This window comes from Toxotes jaculatrix, chromosome 7 (assembly GCF_017976425.1).
Source record: "Toxotes jaculatrix isolate fToxJac2 chromosome 7, fToxJac2.pri, whole genome shotgun sequence".
NCBI classification, from domain to species: Eukaryota; Metazoa; Chordata; class Actinopteri; family Toxotidae; genus Toxotes; species Toxotes jaculatrix.
In genome coordinates, this window is record NC_054400.1 from 12846078 (window position 1) to 12866020 (window position 19943).

General features: G+C 39.1%; 1 protein-coding gene across 1 annotated transcript in view; it reads right to left on the minus strand.

The window, feature by feature from the left end:
• The window catches only part of LOC121184756 (netrin receptor UNC5C-like), a 176664-nt gene that overhangs the window by 32214 nt on the left and 124507 nt on the right, over positions 1 to 19943 (minus strand). Inside the window, exons 5-8 of the mRNA XM_041042606.1 lie at positions 8584 to 8764; positions 4976 to 5143; positions 4511 to 4675; positions 491 to 547 (exon numbers count right to left, since the gene is read on the minus strand). Of these exons, the coding sequence (XP_040898540.1) occupies positions 491 to 547; positions 4511 to 4675; positions 4976 to 5143; positions 8584 to 8764 (571 nt within the window). The remainder of the gene's footprint in view (positions 1 to 490; positions 548 to 4510; positions 4676 to 4975; positions 5144 to 8583; positions 8765 to 19943) is intronic.

Here is a 19943-nt window from a genome sequence, read left to right on the forward strand (position 1 = left end):
TCTTTTCTCTTTTCCACAGTTTAAGTAAAAGGAAAATGTGGTAAAATTACTTGGAAAAACAACTACACATATTGTTCCTCTAGCTGCCGTTTCTGCTGTTACTGTTTACTACCCAGATGATGGTAAATGACTTGTGCAGAAACAATAAGATATATCTAAATTTCCACAAAACATTCACCTTAACTTATTTAGTACAAGCATATAGGCCTTGCAGACTCTTATTCCCATCAAATAAAGGTGTAAAGTGTTCATCTACAGAATAAAATACTAGTGAAGCTACTGTTTGAATACATTCGTTTGATGAGCACAGCAAAAAGATTGGACATCAATGGAACACATCTCAAGACAAGAACAAAACTCTCTCAAAATGACATGTAAGATGAAACACAAAGTATGATCCAAAGGTCAATGCTCAATCAAAGAAAGAAACACTAAGATGAGTAAGACAAAAAGAAAATGGATGATGAGAAAACATAAAACATCAACTTACATGGGATTCCCAAACCACTCTTTTCTTTGGACTCAGTGGACTTCTGAAACAATGAACCTTGGGACAGGAAAAGAAGGGGGTGGTGGAATGGATGGAGGAAAGGAGAGGAACAAAACAAAAATCAAACAAACAAGTCAAATAAAATGGGACAAACATGACAGGACAAAGACACAAAAAATGCATTGATATTCCTCAGTTTGTTTCTCTTTGTGTCTGCTACGCATTATGTGTAGCTGTCTTAAGTCAATATCAAATAAGGTTTGAAAGAAAACAAAAAAAAAAAGCTTGTTAAGTCTCTAAAAATGGAAAAACAATAAGAAAAAAATAAGATAATTTGAGACACCGTGATGCTTGTGACGCAGATACTGCTGTATCATGTTGAATGGTCCACTGAGTCAGGACAGACAGGAGGTCTAAGACACAGATAAACTGCTGGTGTACTAATGTATAATTGAAGTGCTGCTGTATAATTAATAAAGGTAACATGGTAACATGGTGCGCTTAAAAGCTTCGTGCCAGACCAGCTGACCACAGAGGACACACTGGTTGGGCACCAAAGAGGAAGAAACACTGACAAGGTTAAGTGGGGTGACGTGCAAATAAAAACATACAACACACATGACGGGTGTTGCAGGTGGGCTGGGCTACATTGCTCAGAGGAATTTTGAGGTCTACTGTAGTTTCATGAATTAGCATTTTGCACCGCTGTTTGATCAGATTTTTCATTCTTGTATTAAATGACTTGGCAAATGACTGCATTTCTACGATTGCATCTAACAAATGTCATTCTGATTAATGTCTGAATCAGTGATGATAGCAGGAGCACCATGCCATGACAAAAATGTATCATGTTCTAATTATAACACAATTGTTCAAACAAATATGAAATCATGATGGCAGTCAAATGAAGTGTAAATGATTTAGTAACAGCCAACATAAGCATTATGGAAATCGAAAGAAAAGATAGCACAGCAGATGAGGACAAAACATTTAAGGAAGGGAGCAGAGAACAGCTAACAAGCAGAGCAGGAAAAATTACAACAAAAGCTATTGGAATCCACAATGAGAAGAAAGAAAAAGGGGGGAGGAACAGAGCTTTCAATAAGGAGATGGTGTGTTTGATGCTCTGCCGTACCTGCTGATACTGCTGATCATTTTGTATGATACAACAAACACTAGCAGTTACATAACAGCCAGCATCTCTTGTGATCACTGTGGTTTTAGAGACTACACAGCAGATTTTATTTGCTCTAGAAGTTGTGTTACGTAGCACGCACATTCATACACACACACATACTGACACAAGTAGGTAGTGAGTGAAATGTCATGCTCTCAAGGATGACACAGTGGAGCTCTGAGTGAATCTGTTCCAAGATTCCTGATCGATGTGTCAGAAAAATGTCAACAGGCCAAAAGACATAAAACAACACAAACAACTCTAAAAAAAAAACCCTGAAAGACCTACAACTTCTGTCACAAACAAACACATACACACACATACACACACACACACACACACACACACACACACACACACACACACACACACACACATACAGGCTCACACTGATATAGCTCGCAGATAAACACATAAACACAAAAAGAGAGGAGGCACTCCATGCAGGGCAGAAGTGAGGTCGAATGGATTTCTACCTCTCAGGATTTAACAGGACAACTTTAGAAAAAAAAGGCAGCAAGAGACCGTGGAAAAGATGAATAGAGAGGGGGGTGGTGTTGGTGGAGAGAGAATGAGAAAGAGAAAAAGAGGGAGAGTAGAGTGAAGTACTTTTTGAGCACAAAGTCAATTACAGAGCACTGTCTAAAACATTAACTCCCCCTTTACACTGACAGTAGGTTATCAGTTCATTCACAACCCCGAAACCTTAAAACTTACCACTACCAGTAACTAGACAATGCCATACACTTAAAATTAATATATCTTTTATTTTTGGTAATCGAGTGCAAAGATTTGGTGTTAAAAATGACAAAAATATGATGATCCAAGTATTGATTGCAGAGGAAACGTTTTTGGGCTTCACCGATGGCAAACAACTTTAAAATGTTGGTGGAACTGCCCGTCGTTTCTGGTGCCAGGACCAGCTTCAGAACCATTTTCTGTCTGTGTGAAGACCAGACTTTAAAAGAGCCATCACTCATAAACCAAATGGAAGAATGGTACAGGCGTCATTTCAAGCCTTTCAAATATACTCCACCTATAAAATGCTCTGCATGCAGAAACCCCCTCTAACAAACACACACTGCAACACACACACACACGCACAGTTCATGGATTCCTGTTAATGCTACAGGAAACAGTTGAAACATTAGTGCTGACATAAAACCATGTCTGTGGAGTCATTTTGAAGACAGAAAATCAATCAGGGGAAATGAGCCTAAATCTATACCTCTCTAGGTTTTATCCCAGATTCTGTGGCCATACCTCACATGCCTCAGAGAATCCTTTTGATGGCTCAGAGACATGGTATATAATACACTGTGCTGGGAGTGGGCAGGGCTCTGCATATACAGTAAGTTTAGTCAATAATTTGCCTACGGGTAAAGCCTTTTGAGGGATTATATAATATTATTCCACTGCTCATGACAAGGACCATCTATTAAATCATCACTACTATCCAGCCCCCGCCTGGCTGCAGAGGGAGGGTCCCTCACACAACTAACAGCTCACTCAGCTTGAGGCTTTGTGATAAAGTATATTCCTTCTGAACAGAACTCATGATGGAGAGCTTGTGAATTTATGGTGGTAGCGAGTCAAAAATGTCTTTAGACATGACTATGAGGGACTACGTCATTGCCTCAGCTAGCGGAGGGTTATAAGAAACATACTTTCATTAAGTATTTTAGGCTGCAAAAAGATTTTTTCTCTCAATTGTTTGTTTGGGACAAGCAGCAATAACTTTCCAATGAGTGTTTCCTTACTGTTTGACTTGCTTACTGGTTTTTGTTTCCATGATACTGACTATCTACAGTATTTGCATTGTATCATCAGGTCTGGCCAATTTTAACTTCAACTCTAAAAACTAATCTGACAGAATTCCTTTTTTATTAGGACAAACACAGAGATAAGCCAAGTCTCAAATAGGATTTTTGTCATCGAGGAAAATTTTCTCTATGGTAGCCATGTAGTGTGAGAAGAGAGACTAATGAGAACTGATGGCATAATTACAAGCACGAGTGTACAGTATATGTGCACTTGTTAAAAAAAGACTTTTTTTCTGTTTTTACATTTTCTCTCCTCTTCAATCCAACAGGCCTCTTTCGTTCTGTCTCTCTCCTTCTTCACGTCAGATGCTTGTCTGCCAATTACTCCGAGCACAGGGAGTAACAAGCACTACTCCTACAAGTCAACAAATATAATTGCTTCCACCGTGGAAAAAACTGCTGCTGCTATACTTGTATCACTATGACTCAGCCCACATTTTCCATGCGGTTTTGAAATTTACCACACTTTTTTTCCCGGTGTCAGAAATCACTAAATTGTTGGGGGGGATTCTGGATGATTGTTTCACATTATTATCAATTATTGCTTTCATTTTAAAATGTTTTTGACTTGAGTAACGAACAGAAAAGTGGGAAAAGTAAGGCAAGCTAAACAAAAGTTGAAAAAGAAGACAAAGCAAAACATTTTTTTTTAAAAGCTGATATTCAAGCATCTTCAGGAAGGATATCTTTGAGGCAATTACCATTTACAGTTTCTAGACTTTAAAATATCACTTTTAAAGGTAAATCTAAAAATTATTAAGTTCTGTATTTCTCTTCAGTCACTATGACACTGAGAAATGACACTTCTGGTCGTTTGGCTTAAAATCTGACCAAGCGGAGGGCAATTAACGTTTAAGTCAAATACTATCTGAAGCAATCACAGCAAGACATTTGTTGGAATCGGCACACTCATTTTTCATGGTTAGATATGATATATGACACACCTTCAATACATTTAAAAGATCTGTCAATGCAGAGAGAAGAAGAGAGAATCAGAGAGAATCATTATTGTCAACTCACTCTGCATACAGAGTCCGTCGGTGCAGTTCTGAGACTGGAGTACGAGCCCCTCGCAGTCCTTTCCTCCATTTTTAGGAGCTGGGTTGTTGCACTCCCTCCTCCTCCACTGGGTACACTCTGTCCCACAGGCTGACCACTTACTCCATTCTGTCCACACACCGTCCACTAGAGGGAAAGGAACCAAGGGAACGAGAAACACAAGAATAGAAGAGAGATGAGGCCAAGGATAATGTCCTCAATTACATCCCAAACTTCCTAAGGTAGAAAAGTACAAAATAAGCATAGAAGTTGGATGTAACAGAAGTTGAGTGCAGGCAAAAAAAAAAAACAAGCAGAGACTTGGTACCACAAAGTAAAACAGCACAAAGGTGAAGTGGATACAGCACAACATACTACAGTATGGATACAGAAGTGAATACAGCAGGCTATACCAAAAGCACTATATCCAAGATTCAACTGAATTACCAGTGCACAGTGTGGTGCAGGAGAGTTTTTGGATGGCCTGTCCATCACAGGGCAGTCCTCCGTTGAGAGGGGCGGGATTAGTGCAGCTCCTGGTTCGTTTCTGGAAACCTCGACCACAACGGCTGTTGCACACTGACCACTCCGTCCATGTTGACCAACCACCATTCACTGTGGCAACAGAGATCAGTCACATATCAGGTGGTAAAAGATTAAGATCAGCCATTAAAAAAAAGACAAAAAAAGAAATCCTTGCACAGCTTAATACTGAACAAGTCCTCACAAAGGCATAAAACAATCATCAAAGTCCTCTGTGACTACTTTAAGCTAGGGCCATCAGGAATGCATTTTAGATTGCCTGCATGTAAAATAAATAGGGGGAAGTTTGGTTTTGTTCCAGAGGTCATTATACTGTACTTGTAAACAGCAGCAGAGCAAGAAATGGTCCACTTGCAATGATAAATGCACTTTGACACTTTCTGACATAATGTTCCTGTGTGGTGTTGAATGATGTTTATATATTTGTATTTTTAGATTGTTCTTTATGTGTGTGAATGAATTGTTTATGCATATTTGTGCATGCAAATGTGCTTGCCGCAAATTGCCCCTTGAGGGACCAATAAAGTGTTTTTAACAGAACTGAGCAACAAACTGTAGCACACATACTAATATAAATGCCTCAAGTTTTGAAATGTTTATACAAAACAGGTCTATGATGAAGCAATTAAATGGCACAAGGTGCATCCTGTGCCATTTATTCCTCTTGTATCACAAAGACGTCATCCTCAGTGGAGAAATCTGTGATTTTAATGTTTTGTTTAATTTAACTGAACTTTTTGTCTTGATGAAGTAACTATGTGTTTTACAGATGTAAGGAGGCTGGGTTGTTGTTGAAATTTAGTGAGAACAGCTGGATTTTCCTGTGCATAAAAACCACACACACACTCTCATATACACGTACAAATGCACGCAAATGCAAACACATGTATTAAGTCTTGTGCAACTTTTTGATTTCCCTGCTGCTACAGTAGCACAATTTTTTTGGATGGTCCAAAACAGCGGGGCTAGTCCTATAACCGTGAATGTCTGTTGCTTACTGACTGAGTGATTCAGTTAAACCAATGACATCAAGGAAGCTTTTACAGGCCATGTTGCCAACTTAGCACTTTTGTTGCTAGATTTATATATGTGACAAATCCACTGACTTTTTGGACAATACTTACCGTCTTTCCATTAGAAGATTTACCAGTTTTGCCCCATGAGGGTGAGGTTGGGCTATCCCTCAACGGGCACACCTCTCTATATATCTAATTCAACTGACCGCACAGCAGCTGACGTAGCCATGAATGAGCATTTAACTTTCTCTTTGAGTAAATATAATAATGCTGAAATCACAGCATTGCTGTTGTCTTATGTGTGTGGTGATTTTGTCAGACGACATCATGGTTATAAAATCAGGATATTAACAGTGCAGAGCAGCAGCTTGGGAACGGCTCGGAAGTGACTGCTGGTTATCGTGTAGTCTTAATGGACCACGTTTCAGTCACTATTTCATACTTGCTCCAGAAAGCAGAAAAACATGTAAATGAGAACAGCTTTATTGGGAATTCAGCTGTATTAAATTACTGTATATGTGAGAGTTGGAGAGAAGCAAACAGATAAAGGTCTGAAACCGGCCGACAAAAAGCAGAATGCAAATATGACATAATGATGTCATGAATATGCTAATGAGGGTATTACGTCATCTAGTGATATTTAGCATCTCTCTGAGCAGGTTTAGGTACTTTCCATTGAAAGTAGTTGTTACAGTGGTTCCACAACAGTTTCCAACTATGTCCTCAATTTCGCACATTGACTGTACACAGTCCAGCCATATACTAGGTTTTGACCTAGTCTTGTTTCTCACTGTGTGCACACTCATTAGTAGAAGAGAAGGGCACAGACTAACACACATATGCACACACACACATGAAGTTGTATAACTCACTAAACACATGGTAAAGCATAGCTAAACTGTAATTCTGCTTGCAAATTGCTTAACCCTTGCTGGCGACAGTATAGGTAGGAAAAAAACAACAATTATGGAAGGAATCATGGAGTTTTCTGAATCCTCACTAGCCAAAATAGTCATGTCTGTTTTCTAGTCTGTTTGTATCTCATGTCTTCCTTTGTCTTTCTCTTTTTTACGTCCTCTATCTTGTTTTTATCTCTGCTTTCTGTCACATTTAGACTTGACTGTTCCTTCATTATTTTGTATTATTGATGTTTTTCATGAGAAAAATGTGGCAGCATAGTGCAGACAAAGACGAGGCCAGATGAGCCAGAAAGAGACAAATCAGGTATAAAGTTAGAATGAGTCATGAGTACACCCAGAGAGAGAGCTGACATCCGCAGAGGTGTAGTGGGTTGAAATTCCTCTGCTGGTTCTCGACAGCTCTGTCTCAGCCCAGTGGACAGTGCCCACTCTCCTTTCCCAACACCCAATTAGATATGAATCATAAGAGCAAAAGTAACCAGGAAAATCAGGTACAGTTACTTTTCGTCAGACTTTCTTAGATTTTTTTGACTTTTTCTTTTCTTCACTCACCCACCGTCTCCCACTCTATTCTCCTCTGCCTCTCCTTTCTCCTCACCTGTCTCCATTCCATCTATAGCTGCTCCATTTTTTCTCTTATGTTCCTCTGTTTTTTTCCGCTACTATTTCACCTTGTCAACAGTGTCAGCCGGGCCCTTGGTGAGCCGAAAAGATTGAACCACAGATTGAACAATCTATTTCTGTAAGGATACATCAGTGTCAAACCACTCCATCTCTCACCGTCTGTATCGAACACGCACACATGCACAGTTATTTTTGATTGAAACACTCCTCCTAGTGAATAGAGCCAGTGTTATATTTGTGAGGAACACTGTTTGTGTGAGGTATGTGTGTGTTTTCCTATACATCGTTTCTCCTCAAAATGTTTCCTATCCTCTCATGTCATGCTGGCATTTGGTAAAATGGAAAAAAAGAGAAAGTGAGACATATGAGGTATTTTCCTCCTCTCAACAAGCATTTTCTTTTCAGTTTTGGGTAAAAACCGCACAAGAGTAGCTTTGCCTGAAAAACAAACTAACACCATTGAGAAGGGGGCTCTTCAAAGTTATTTTTTGTTGTTGTTTTCCACAGCTGTTATCATGCCATATGCTGCAGAACTCATTTGGTGATGGGGACTCTTGGCTGAAAGCGCAAACATTTGGAAAGCCAAAGTGTTGTAATTTAAAACTGAAGGTGTGATTGGTGGATTTTAATTGGATAAGGTTAAGGGTAATGTGGGAATATCAGGCCAATCACAAAGAGAATGTGTTGGCATGGCAGTAGAGCTAATTTCATGTGGCAGATGCTGGCTTGGCTGATCAGAGACTTTGTTGGTTAGCTGCAGTTGGTATAAAAAAAAACAAACTGTCAGATCAGTAAAATTTTAAAGATTAAACAGAAAAATGTCACGTACACTTATGAAAATAGATAATCTAAATCAGAATAATTACAGCTTTAAGTGACAAGATATTTAGCTATGGACTATGTTGTTCACACACATACAGAGACCCATACAGACATTAGCACGCAAACTTACCATAAACAATAACGGTCGCTGTAGTGCTTCGTCTTTTGGCCACGATGTTCTTAGCTACACATGTGTAGTTAGCTGTGTCTGACAGACGTGCCTGTTTGATGATCAGGTTGTGGTCGATGGTGATGTAAAAGTTTCTGTCCTCTGCTGGGTCAATTATCTCTTCATTCTTCAACCACTCCACCTGGGAGACAAAGAGAGCAGCAAACAAGGTCAGTATGAAGGTTTCTCTAAATCTCAGATACGCAAAGATTAAAGCTCAGAAAAACTGAGCTAAGGAGAGATGATAATATTAGATGGTTTCATTGTGTAATAAACTATGGAGCTACATGCCTTATCATATTTTATAGTGGTAAGGTTTGTCCCTGCCATGAAGCCAAAAACAAATTAAACCAGATAAACAATTATTCATCAACCTAACTCCTATGCTTTTTGCTACCACAACAGATCTTGCCAACTGAGCAAAAATTATAACATCATGTTATAATCTTGTTTTCACAATTGATCCTCCCTGAGAGCAATGGTTGACAAAAGGATGAGAACGTGGGGAAAAATTATTTGAAAGCGATGTTTGTTTAAAATTGTCCATCTCTGAGAGGAAAAGAAGCAAAGAAAGAATCAAGTTTGGGTATTGGTATAATCTTGTTTTTCAACCTTTCCAGATGACAAATAAAGATGGAATGGAAGGACTCATAATAGGATGCTGTAGTAATCTTGTTTTTCAGTGGTACCACACAGAAAAGCTCGGAGGAAATGTCACATTTGAGAATCCAAGTAAATGAAAAAAAAATATATGAAGGATAGGAGGCTCTGTGGTGACTACCAAGACTATTTTGTTAGCACATGGTTCATACTGTAAGTAACCTCTTGTCAAAATTACTCTCAAATAAAGAAAATCTTTAAGATTACAGATTGCAAATTTACAAGCTAATAAATGTGCTGTTTATGGGGTAGGATGTAATAATAATAACAACAGGAAGATATTTATGCAACAAGTCACAGAAATCACACAGCTGTAATCCTAAAGATCCTCATCTACAGTAGACCCTTCACAGAATGGAAACCCAGAGGGCCCGGATGCAGAAAAGGAAAATGTCCCAAACATATGTTTTCACAGGATACTTTGGGTGAAGAGTAGGACAGTGGGAAACTGCCCTATTTATGAGCCTAATCACATTTCCTGAGTGCTGTATTTATTGGTCCAAACCCTCATAAATCCAGCCTGTCCAAGTTTTATGGCAGGCACGTAAATGTCCGAGCCACGTTGTTTAATTCACGTCGTTTAATTTCCTCCTCCCTTCGCATTAGGAAATGGAAATCTCAGATGCAGAAAACAGGAAATACAGTGTTATTCGTCAGTTTACTGCCTGCTAAAACTCAGCTGTCATTCTCTCGCAGTTATTCCACCTGTTTCTCTCTCTGATCTATAAAGATTCTGCAGTGCATTTTGGTCACGGGGCTCACTGTAGCTCTGAATTCTCAATCTTAGGTGAGATGCTGTGTGACCTTTCAGTTTCTATTACAAAGTAAAGGTTATACTGGAGAAAAAAAGAACAGACAAACAAAAACATATATATACAGCACAATTGGTCAGTGGCACAAACTTTATCCTTGTACCGCAGATGTAGAAAATAGCGTAGGTGCTTTCTCATAAACAAAAACATATGCAAAAAAACAAAACAAAAAACATGGATCTCAATTCATGTTCACACTAATTAAATAAGCTGTGCTGCGGTCATGGAGAACAATGAAAAAGGTCTTTGTTGAAATATGAACTAGAAAACAGAGTTGAAATAAAATAAAATACAGTTTATTTGTTGCACCATTGTCAGATTACATAAACTTATAAACCTGATTTAAACGGACAAAATGCAGCTAGGGGATGTCATGTCTAAGGTGTGAATGATCAAGCTGACCCCAACCTTTTTCCATCAATAACAGAATATTTTCTTCCTTTAATAGATTAGACATTGTTCAATAAAAAAAGAAACTTGTGACTGGCAGAAAGTTTCCCTATTGACTTTACTGAATTTTTGAAGCATATAGTAATTAAGAAGTGTCTCACCCCTGACCTGAATTTGCCTCTTGATGATCAAAGCACCATTATAAAATATCCATATGCTAGCGGTGAACCACCAACTCAGGGGACATGGAATATTAGAGGCTGAAAGATAAAACAAGTCAGACTGGAAAATAGTGTTGAATTGCAATCCCCTGGAGCCCTGGAGGAATACAAGCGTGTCCTGGCTGTATTCAACTATGCTAATGCAGCTGGTGCCACAAAGATGTGAGGTAACAACAAAAAAGTCTGTTTGTCTAACTGAATTATAATCTGTTCTCTCTTTCCTCTGTATTAGTCAGTAACAGGTGCTCTGTTGGGTTTATTTGGGAACTACAGTGGTCAATAGCACACTCATGAAAATGTTTACTTTAAAAAAAGGCAAGACTACGGCTATGATTCAAAAAATTTCTGCCTGTTTATTTATTTTATTCAAAAGTTATTGCTACATAAGAACTTTTCAGACCTACTGGAGTGAACTGGAAGCTGTAATTGATTGTAAGTGTCATAATAAGTGTATTTAAGAGTGTATCTGCAAGCTCACACGAATTGTTTCACTGTTTTAAGTGTATATTTGAAAGTTTAAAAGATTGGAAGAGAGAGTGTGTGTCGTAAGTTTGCTTTAAAGGATGAGAAAAATCAGATTAACAAATACTGTAGCATAGTCATGTCATGAATAAAATTGGAAATATATGCTTTCGGTCACACATGGAGTATGGGACACACACACATTCTGGAAAAATGCAGCTGTGGTCACAGCATGAGGTCAGGAACCAAAGGACTGTATTCGCTCCCCTGCACATTAGCATAATGACCATCCATTAAGAGGTACTGTTGACTTCAACAGAATAACGCTGAATAGAACAGAAGTAAAAATAACATGTTTTGCAACAGCAGATGTCAAATAATGAAACATGCATATGGTTGTTCAAATTTTCATGTCATTTAAAAACTTATCATAACTTAACTTATAATAGATTAAATGTTTCACTTAAAAGTAATCATAAACGTGGGAGAAACAGAGTGTCGGCAAACAGTGACAGAGCTGAACTATGACAAACATGAGAAATGGAAGAAATAACCCAAAGAGAAGCTGAGACAGTTGCACATTGATGCACATTGTTTCTGACATCCCAACTTAACATCACAATACTCAGATCATTAAATATCACAGACAAAAAATGTGTATGAACACTGTTGATACACACATCCACCCTTCTGTCCATCCATCCATCCACTCATCAATTCTCTTTTCACACGCTCTACAGTATTCTAATTGTTTTATACTTAATTTAATGCTTAATATTCAACGATTTACTCTCCTTCCTAGTTTCTTTCTTCACCTAAACACTATTTACTTACTATCAGTCTACAACAGCAAGGAGGACAAACATGTCTACCTTCTTTTTAAAAGTAATTGGAAGTTCATTTCCAATTAACCTGGGGAACTTTCTGCCTCATAGCTTGCTTACGCTGACAATTTCTACTGCCACTTCGAAAACAAGCAGCACACACCAAAAATAGTTGTGTGTGCTTATGCTGATGACACATCTTGTCAGTGAAATCAACTGTGTCACATCAAAAATTTAACAAACTATTGTTATGTCATCCAAACAGTCACTTATAAGTCTTCACAAAAAGGACAAACATATGCGACTAACGGCATTTGTTCAACAGTAACTTACGTTGTAGGGATTATGTATTTAAGTAATCAGTTTTTCAAACAATGAATTCATGAATCAGTTTTGCTTGTGTACCGAGCCACGTGATTGTTGCCCAAAACAATCAGATCAGATATTATAATACTAATACAGACCTTTCCTGGCAGCTTATTAATATGAGCTGTGAACTCTTATGTGATGAAGCACAGAAAATAGCTGCAGTCTTTGATGATGCCTGAAGGTTGAAACATGTGAGACTGATATGTGCTCTGCTGGGCCCAGACAAAGGGACCACATGTGGTGGCTATACTACCACTGCCACCGCATCATTAGCCACAGCTGGTGTAAGTGTGTAACTGAGTGTGGGTGTGTATGTGTGTGTGAATGGCAGAGGGTGGCTGATTGGATCAAGCCAACCCCAGGGGAGTATGTGTATTTGTTATTTTAACTCTCGCCCCCATATCACCTGTCTCCCTTGCATTACCCCCACAGCACACACACACACACAAACACAGAAAGAGAGAGAGAAAAGAACACCTATAACCCTTTGGTTTACTGCCATGGTGTAGATATGAAATAATGCCATTATACATGCCTGTGTGAAGAGACTTCCAGTTCTTGCAGTGAGGGATCATGCACACAGACACACACACACACAGATACACGCTGAACACATACTTGCACACACACAAGCACAAGATGTCTCCTTGCCCTCCATTTCAACTGTAACAGGCTTTTAAAAAAGGTTCAAGAAGAGTCCATTCTTTTTTTCTTTAGACAAAGAAATCAAATGGATTTCTTCTCAAAGAGATAAAGACTTTGTTTGATCAATTACACACTTACTTTGTTCATGTTTTCTTTATGCCTCACCAAATTCCTGAGACATTAGTTTGACTACAGGTACATTTTAAACCTTGTGCCCCTGAATACTAGATAGAAGCTTGTTTGTTTGTATTCCTAAGTTCTTAATAATGTACTTGCTTGTCGTGTTTGGATACTGCAATGTACAGTATGTGTAACGAGGAGTGATAAATTCAAATATGTAAATACTTCCATATGTTATCTTAGTCACAATTTAAGGAAAAATGTCCAATCTCATGCTGTGCAATATCAAGGCAGCAGAAAAGTGTAATGTATTGCACAATCTATTGAGATATGCATCCTTCTTTGGCAGTGGAACAAAGGCTTGGTCGCATGCTGTGCAAGATAAAAGTAGGCCAAGATATAGAGATATATACTCTCGTTTGTTGCACTGGAGAGCAGCACAAAATGTTTTGAAACGCAAAGCTTTGCCGCACATCTACTACTGAGAGCAGTAACATCATAGTCACACTGTGTCACAAAGAGAAACACAGTATAAATCTTGCAAAGGCAAAACAAATGGCAGACCACAGAGCAAGAAGTGAGATAACAAAGCAAAGAATATCTATGGCAAATGCTAAAATATGACATGCTTTGTAAAGCCACTACAAAGAGTCTCATATGGGAGTTGATAACGGCGCAGAGATACATGGTCTATGGATAGAATCTGCCATTGAATCACAACATTAATTTTTCAAAGTAGCAGCAGGCACAAACAGAGACACAATAAGAGTATGATGAAACATAAAATAGAGTAGTTACAATAAAATATGATGCTGCAATCAAAGACATACAGGGAACTCAAGCCGTACTGCCTATGCATGTGTGTGTGAGCCTGTATGTGTGTGCCTGTGAATCACTGAAGTGTTAATATGTTCGTCACTGAGGATTATCCCCTTGATTAGCTATATTATCTGGATCCGTATAAGACCACAGATGAGTGGGTTAAAGAGCTCTCATAGTGATTACTCTACCTTTGTGTAGGTGGGGACTGAGTGTGCGCCGTGTGTCTGTCCATGGTTTAATAACTCCCCACCACCCGCCCCTGAAAGCTTTGTCATTTTATTTCATGGTAATCTGAGATCGAGTTGTTGGACATCAGAGGACAGAAACAGTGAAGGGACAATCAAGACATCCATGGACAGAGAGCAAAGTTATCTTTGTATCAAGTGACCACAGGGCCTTGGTAGTGCTCTTTGTATTTCTTTAGTTATATAAGTAAAGAAGGCCAAGCTGTACATTCACGGTTTATTTTTAATCCTATAAATCATCTTTCTCTGAATCATCCTGAGGAATTAGCCAGAAAAAGGCAAGATGTGCCGAAATGCTGATTCATACAACTAAAAATAAAAAGACTGCATCTGAGTAAATGGGTGTGAAGCTTTCTCTTCTGTGAATTAATGTCTACCTATGCAACCTACTGGTTTTTTTATGTTTAAGGGGAAATATAATTGCTAGTTGTAGATTTAGGCAACAAAAGGGCTTTGGTTAATGTTTGGGAAAGATTATTTTAGATCATTATTTAACCTAGTCAAGTTTTTCTCAAACTGTGAACTGTGACAGAGTCCTTTTTTTTTAAGAGTAGAGCTTCTTTCATTTTGGACTATACTTTGCTCTGAACTCCCATGTTACTCTTCACTGCAGTGGAACCATTCTATGCGTAGGTTCACAAAGACGTTTACATGTTTCTTTGGAAAAGCATAATTCCAGCTTAAACACTGTCCCACCCTCCCCTCCCAATGATAACACCCTCCTATAGACACCTCCTGCCCTCTCTACCAGCACACACACTCTGATACATGCATACACTAGGCATACTGCCAGATGTGCCACACTCATTATTATTGGCTGTGACTGGCATCTAGAGAGCAATATAATTGGCACGCTTGTTTCCATTATCAAACACTCACACATGCACGTATGCTCACACTGACATATTAGCAAAGACACACACACACACACACACACAGACACACACAATTAAAACATGCCAACCCAGTTCTCAAGAGCCCGGTCAGTCCAGTCAGCAGAAAATAAACCAGGAGAGCGATAAACAAGAAAGGAGAGGAAGAGGACATTAAAGCAGGAGGACAAGAAACAAACAGAAAGACAGAGTGCATAGGGTAAGAGGAAGACAAAGAGGTGGAGGGGATAGAGGAATTACAAAAAAAAAGACAATAGCTGAGTGACAGTAGGCAGGAGAAACAGAGAGCAGGTGGGAGAAAACATATTGAGAGGCATAATCACAAACAGAGTGAGGGAGAGGGGAGAGAGAGGGTATGAGAGATGAGTGTTGGCAGAGCAGACCATCTATCTTTCTCTTCTGCTGCCATCAGCTTTCTTGACACAAGCCCAGACAATTGGCTATAACTGTCTGTGTGTGTTTATCAGACAATAATACCACCAGATGCCACACACCTACACACACGCACACGCACATACCTACACACACGCACACGCACACGCACACGCACACGCACACGCACACGCACACACACACACACGCACACACACACACACACACACACACACACACACACACACACACCTCCTGATGTGTAGCTAAGTAGAATAGTAATCAAGCTATTCATTAGTGCAGTAACAAAGGCCATTACTGGCTAATCAACAATCTTCAAACTCAATCGAGGAAAGCTAATAGAAATTTAATCCAACAGAGCACACGAATATGGTGAAGATTGCATGTACGTGTGTGTGTGTGCGCGCGCGCGCACCGATACTAGACAAAACAATTAGCTCATTGTGATAAGATGAACAAAAGGACTTTGTTGTTTCAAACAATTACAGGAGAGAAACCATCATGGAGAAAAAAAAAACAAAAAACAATTTGTCTTAAATTGATTCCCTCAGCATCAAATAAATGTAGCACTTAAAGTGAAATCAGTGTCTAAATGTATCAAATGAAATGACTATAGTCAACCAGGAAGTGTCCTTTTATTCCTCATTCATGGTGGTCACAGTGAATACACAGGCTTAACAGGTAGGAGCTACTGAACCCTGTACAGAAAGTGTGCCCAGGTCCAAATGACACTAAAACGTTATTGATCTGACTGCCTAAAATCAAAATCAGAGATCACTGTGGTTTAGAGGCATTTTAACTTCTAATCCAGTCATTAGTATACGGGATTGGAATACTCATCACCAGCTCCCGAGCGTCAACAGAGCTGTAGGAATTGTTATTAATGGTAATCCTGGTGTGTTTTGATGATATGGTACTTCTGTAACTCATTTTTTCCCAAATTGGGCCTAGAGCAGCCTAAGTACGCTAGCTAACTCCAAACTAAATATATAAACTATCCTACATGCATTCATTACTTAGACAGAGTGATGAAAAATGTAGGTCTGCAAAAACAGATCTGAAACCCTTTTTGCTTTGGTTCCAAAGTTGGCAGCTGAAAATGCACTTTCTCACTCATGCTGGTCTCATTGGGAGAACATCCTGATGGCATTCATATATCCAGAATGAGAGAATGTGACAGCTGGTCACATTGAATTTGTTCAATACCATTAAGATACATTTCTATCTCTACATTCAGTAATAGGAACTTTACTATCTTATATAGATCCTCCTATAAACTATAAAAAAACTATAAAACGCATTCTCATAACTTTCACTTTGCGTTTTTGCTTCTTTTGACAATTTTCATACCACACACAGCTCTATTCTTCCTGAAAATCTATGTTTACAATATAGCCAATTCCACACATTGAGGTATACAATCCGCCAGTTAAATATGTGTATTTCTAACATTACCACCTGAGTACTGTAATTTGCAAGTGTTTAAAAGCAGCAACCATTGATTTGGAAAAACAAGCTGAAGCAAATGAGATTTGCGGTGAGCAGATACTGTGTGTGTGTGTGTGTGTGTGTGTGTGTCTGTGTGCGTGTTTCTGTTCGTGCTCCTTCCTCCACACTGCCATGACTCTTCTCTTGTTCACTTCACTTCTTGGCACCTCTATACCTGCCAATTTGTAGCACTGTAACAAATACAAATGGCTACATTTTGGTGCCAACAAAACCTCGGGACTAATTGTCCTCCCAGCTTCAAGGGCTACACCTCACCCCTCCTGCCACTACAATAACATGCTCTTCCTTTATCTGTACTTTCCCAATATGCCATCCATTACCTTGAAACAAAAGAAATCCATTTTCATTTTTATATTAGCCATTGCTTTTTATTATTTTCCACTTGTTAGCATCTGTAGGATAGAAACACAGAAACTGTCTACTTCTTCAACTGCAAAATTACTAAAATGAAACATGTTCCCATCTTCCTAATGGGAACATGTGTGTATATGTGGAGAACCCGTCTTCATATTAGATGTTCCTGCTCAGTTCTTAAAGACGCAGCGACAAACAGTCTACATTTGAGTTGCCATCAAACAACTTAAAAACATGATTATATAGAGCAAACAATACTAATGAGAGGCCATCTGTCAGACAAAGTCAGTCAGGCAGACATAGTCAGATAAACAGACAAACAACAGGGTGATATTATGCAAAGAGGCTGGTGGATAAAATAAGAAAGAGCAAACTGTCTAGACAGACAGAAGAAACAGAAAAGATATGAAATACAGCCACAGGAGATTGATTAGTTTTCAGACTATATTTAAAATACAATGTCGATGTCCTTGCACTAGTCAGGAACAGTTGTTAACAATAACCTTGCCACTGAATTACATTAATTCTGTGAAGTGTGATTTTCAGTCACCTACAGTATATCTGTGCCATTTCACATCCCTGTCTTAATTGGCCATATGTCCTGGTGTTTCTGTCTGCATCCTCACTCCACTTGGGAGGTGATTAGGACAATCCTGCTGCCCACTGCTACTGTGGGGAATTTACTACAGCCACCAACACCACTACAATACAATACATGCCAGGACTGGGCAGGCTGGGCAGATTGTGCAGGTTACAATAAGGTCACTGTGCGTGTGTACGCATATACAGGATGTAAGTGGGTGAAGTGTAAAGTGTGGATGTGTGTGTGTGTGTGCACGTTAGTGTGTCAGTGCCTATGTGTGTGTGCATGCCAACATGGGATTCAGAGGCTCTGACAGCTTAATTAACTAGATCCAGGCAAGTGACATAAAGACCCAATTAACCACAGTGACATAACTGGGTCGCCATCGACAATCATCCCACACTGATTTTCTAAAAGACACCTTTGATAAAAAGAAAATTGGAGTTTAAGTTGTTTGTATCAGCTGTTTAGGAGTTGTTACTGCATTTATCTTTAAGGAAATCAAGTAAGAACACCTTTAATTTAGTTCAGTCTACACTGGAAGCACAAGACGCAGAAAGGAGTCGATTCATAAGACAATTTACAAAGAATGTTTACTAATGTGCTCACCTTTAAGGTTACTATAATGATTATAACACACTTCCTACCTAATACAGCATTTTGGTTATTGTTTGATTTTTTTTTTTGTATGCATGTTTTTTAATTCTGCAATCTAATGTTTTTTGCCCAGACCTTTCATTTTGTGTACAGATATAGACAGAATGGAAAGTAAATGGAGAACCCAGTACAGCATATCTTGAAATATCGAAAAGAAAAATATACATGTATACCACATATAATCCAGTGAACTGAGAGAGATAAAAAAAAAAAAAAAAAAGGAATTAAACGTGTGGGCAGGAGCCAAGAATTCTCCAAGGTCTTAAGAAGAACTAGGACTTAGTATATGTTCTTAAAAGAGTCGTACCACAAGGAATTAAAATGTAGTTGGGCACTGAGGAAGAGGCACATATATAAGAGAAAGAATCCCCAATGTGCAGCAGAGTGTGAGAAACAGCAGAGCTCTCTCCAAGGTGTCCCACACAGACAGAACTGGGACACAGGAGGACACCCAGTTGGACTGGGACAGGCCTACAGAGGCCTATTTATAACCCACTACTCCACTGCACCTTGGTACACTTCCACTGAATGATGCATGGCATGCACATATGATACATCAGTGTTATTTTACACAGCTGTGATTTGTGTTTGTGAACATGACTCTAAATATCATGTCTTTGCATTATATTATCAGGTAGAATTTGTTTTGCTGCAGGTGTTTTTAAGATCTAAAAGTTGCTATATTACATCCCTGAAAACTAAAATAAAGTCACAAAGTGAATGATTCCCTTTCTGTAACGTAAGCTAATAAAAAGATAGAGAGAAGGGCGAAAAAGAAGAAAAGAGAGAAAACGTAGAAGCAGGTGAAATCAGGAGAGGACAGGAAAGGAAAGGAAAGGAGGAGAAGGAAAGACGGTAGAGGACAGGCAAAACAAGGAAGTTGCTCAGCACTAAAAGAGGTCACAGATGTGCTGAACAGAAAGCCTGCACTGGCTTCTCTAGGGTGCACACATGCACCAATACACACACACACACACACACACACACACACACACACACACACACACACACACACACACACACACATGGTGTTACCTCTGAGATTTAACACAGGTGCAGATGCTTCACAGTGATCTATTAGACTCCCCCTCTCATGTCAACATTCAAGAGTGGAGAGAGACTGAGAGAGGGAAAGATGGATGGGGAACAATCTCAAGAGAGGGCTGGAGAGAGAAAAGGTATTTCCAAGGCAACGGGGAAGGAGGGAGAGAGGGGAAAGATGGAGAGTTAGGGAGGCAGTGATTATGGTGGAGGAGGATGAGGAAACAGGGAGTGCAGGCTAGGAGCAGATATCTGTGGGTGATCCATTAAAGCTAACCCGACAATGTCAACAAACAGGGAGAGGAAGCAAGGGAGAGAGGG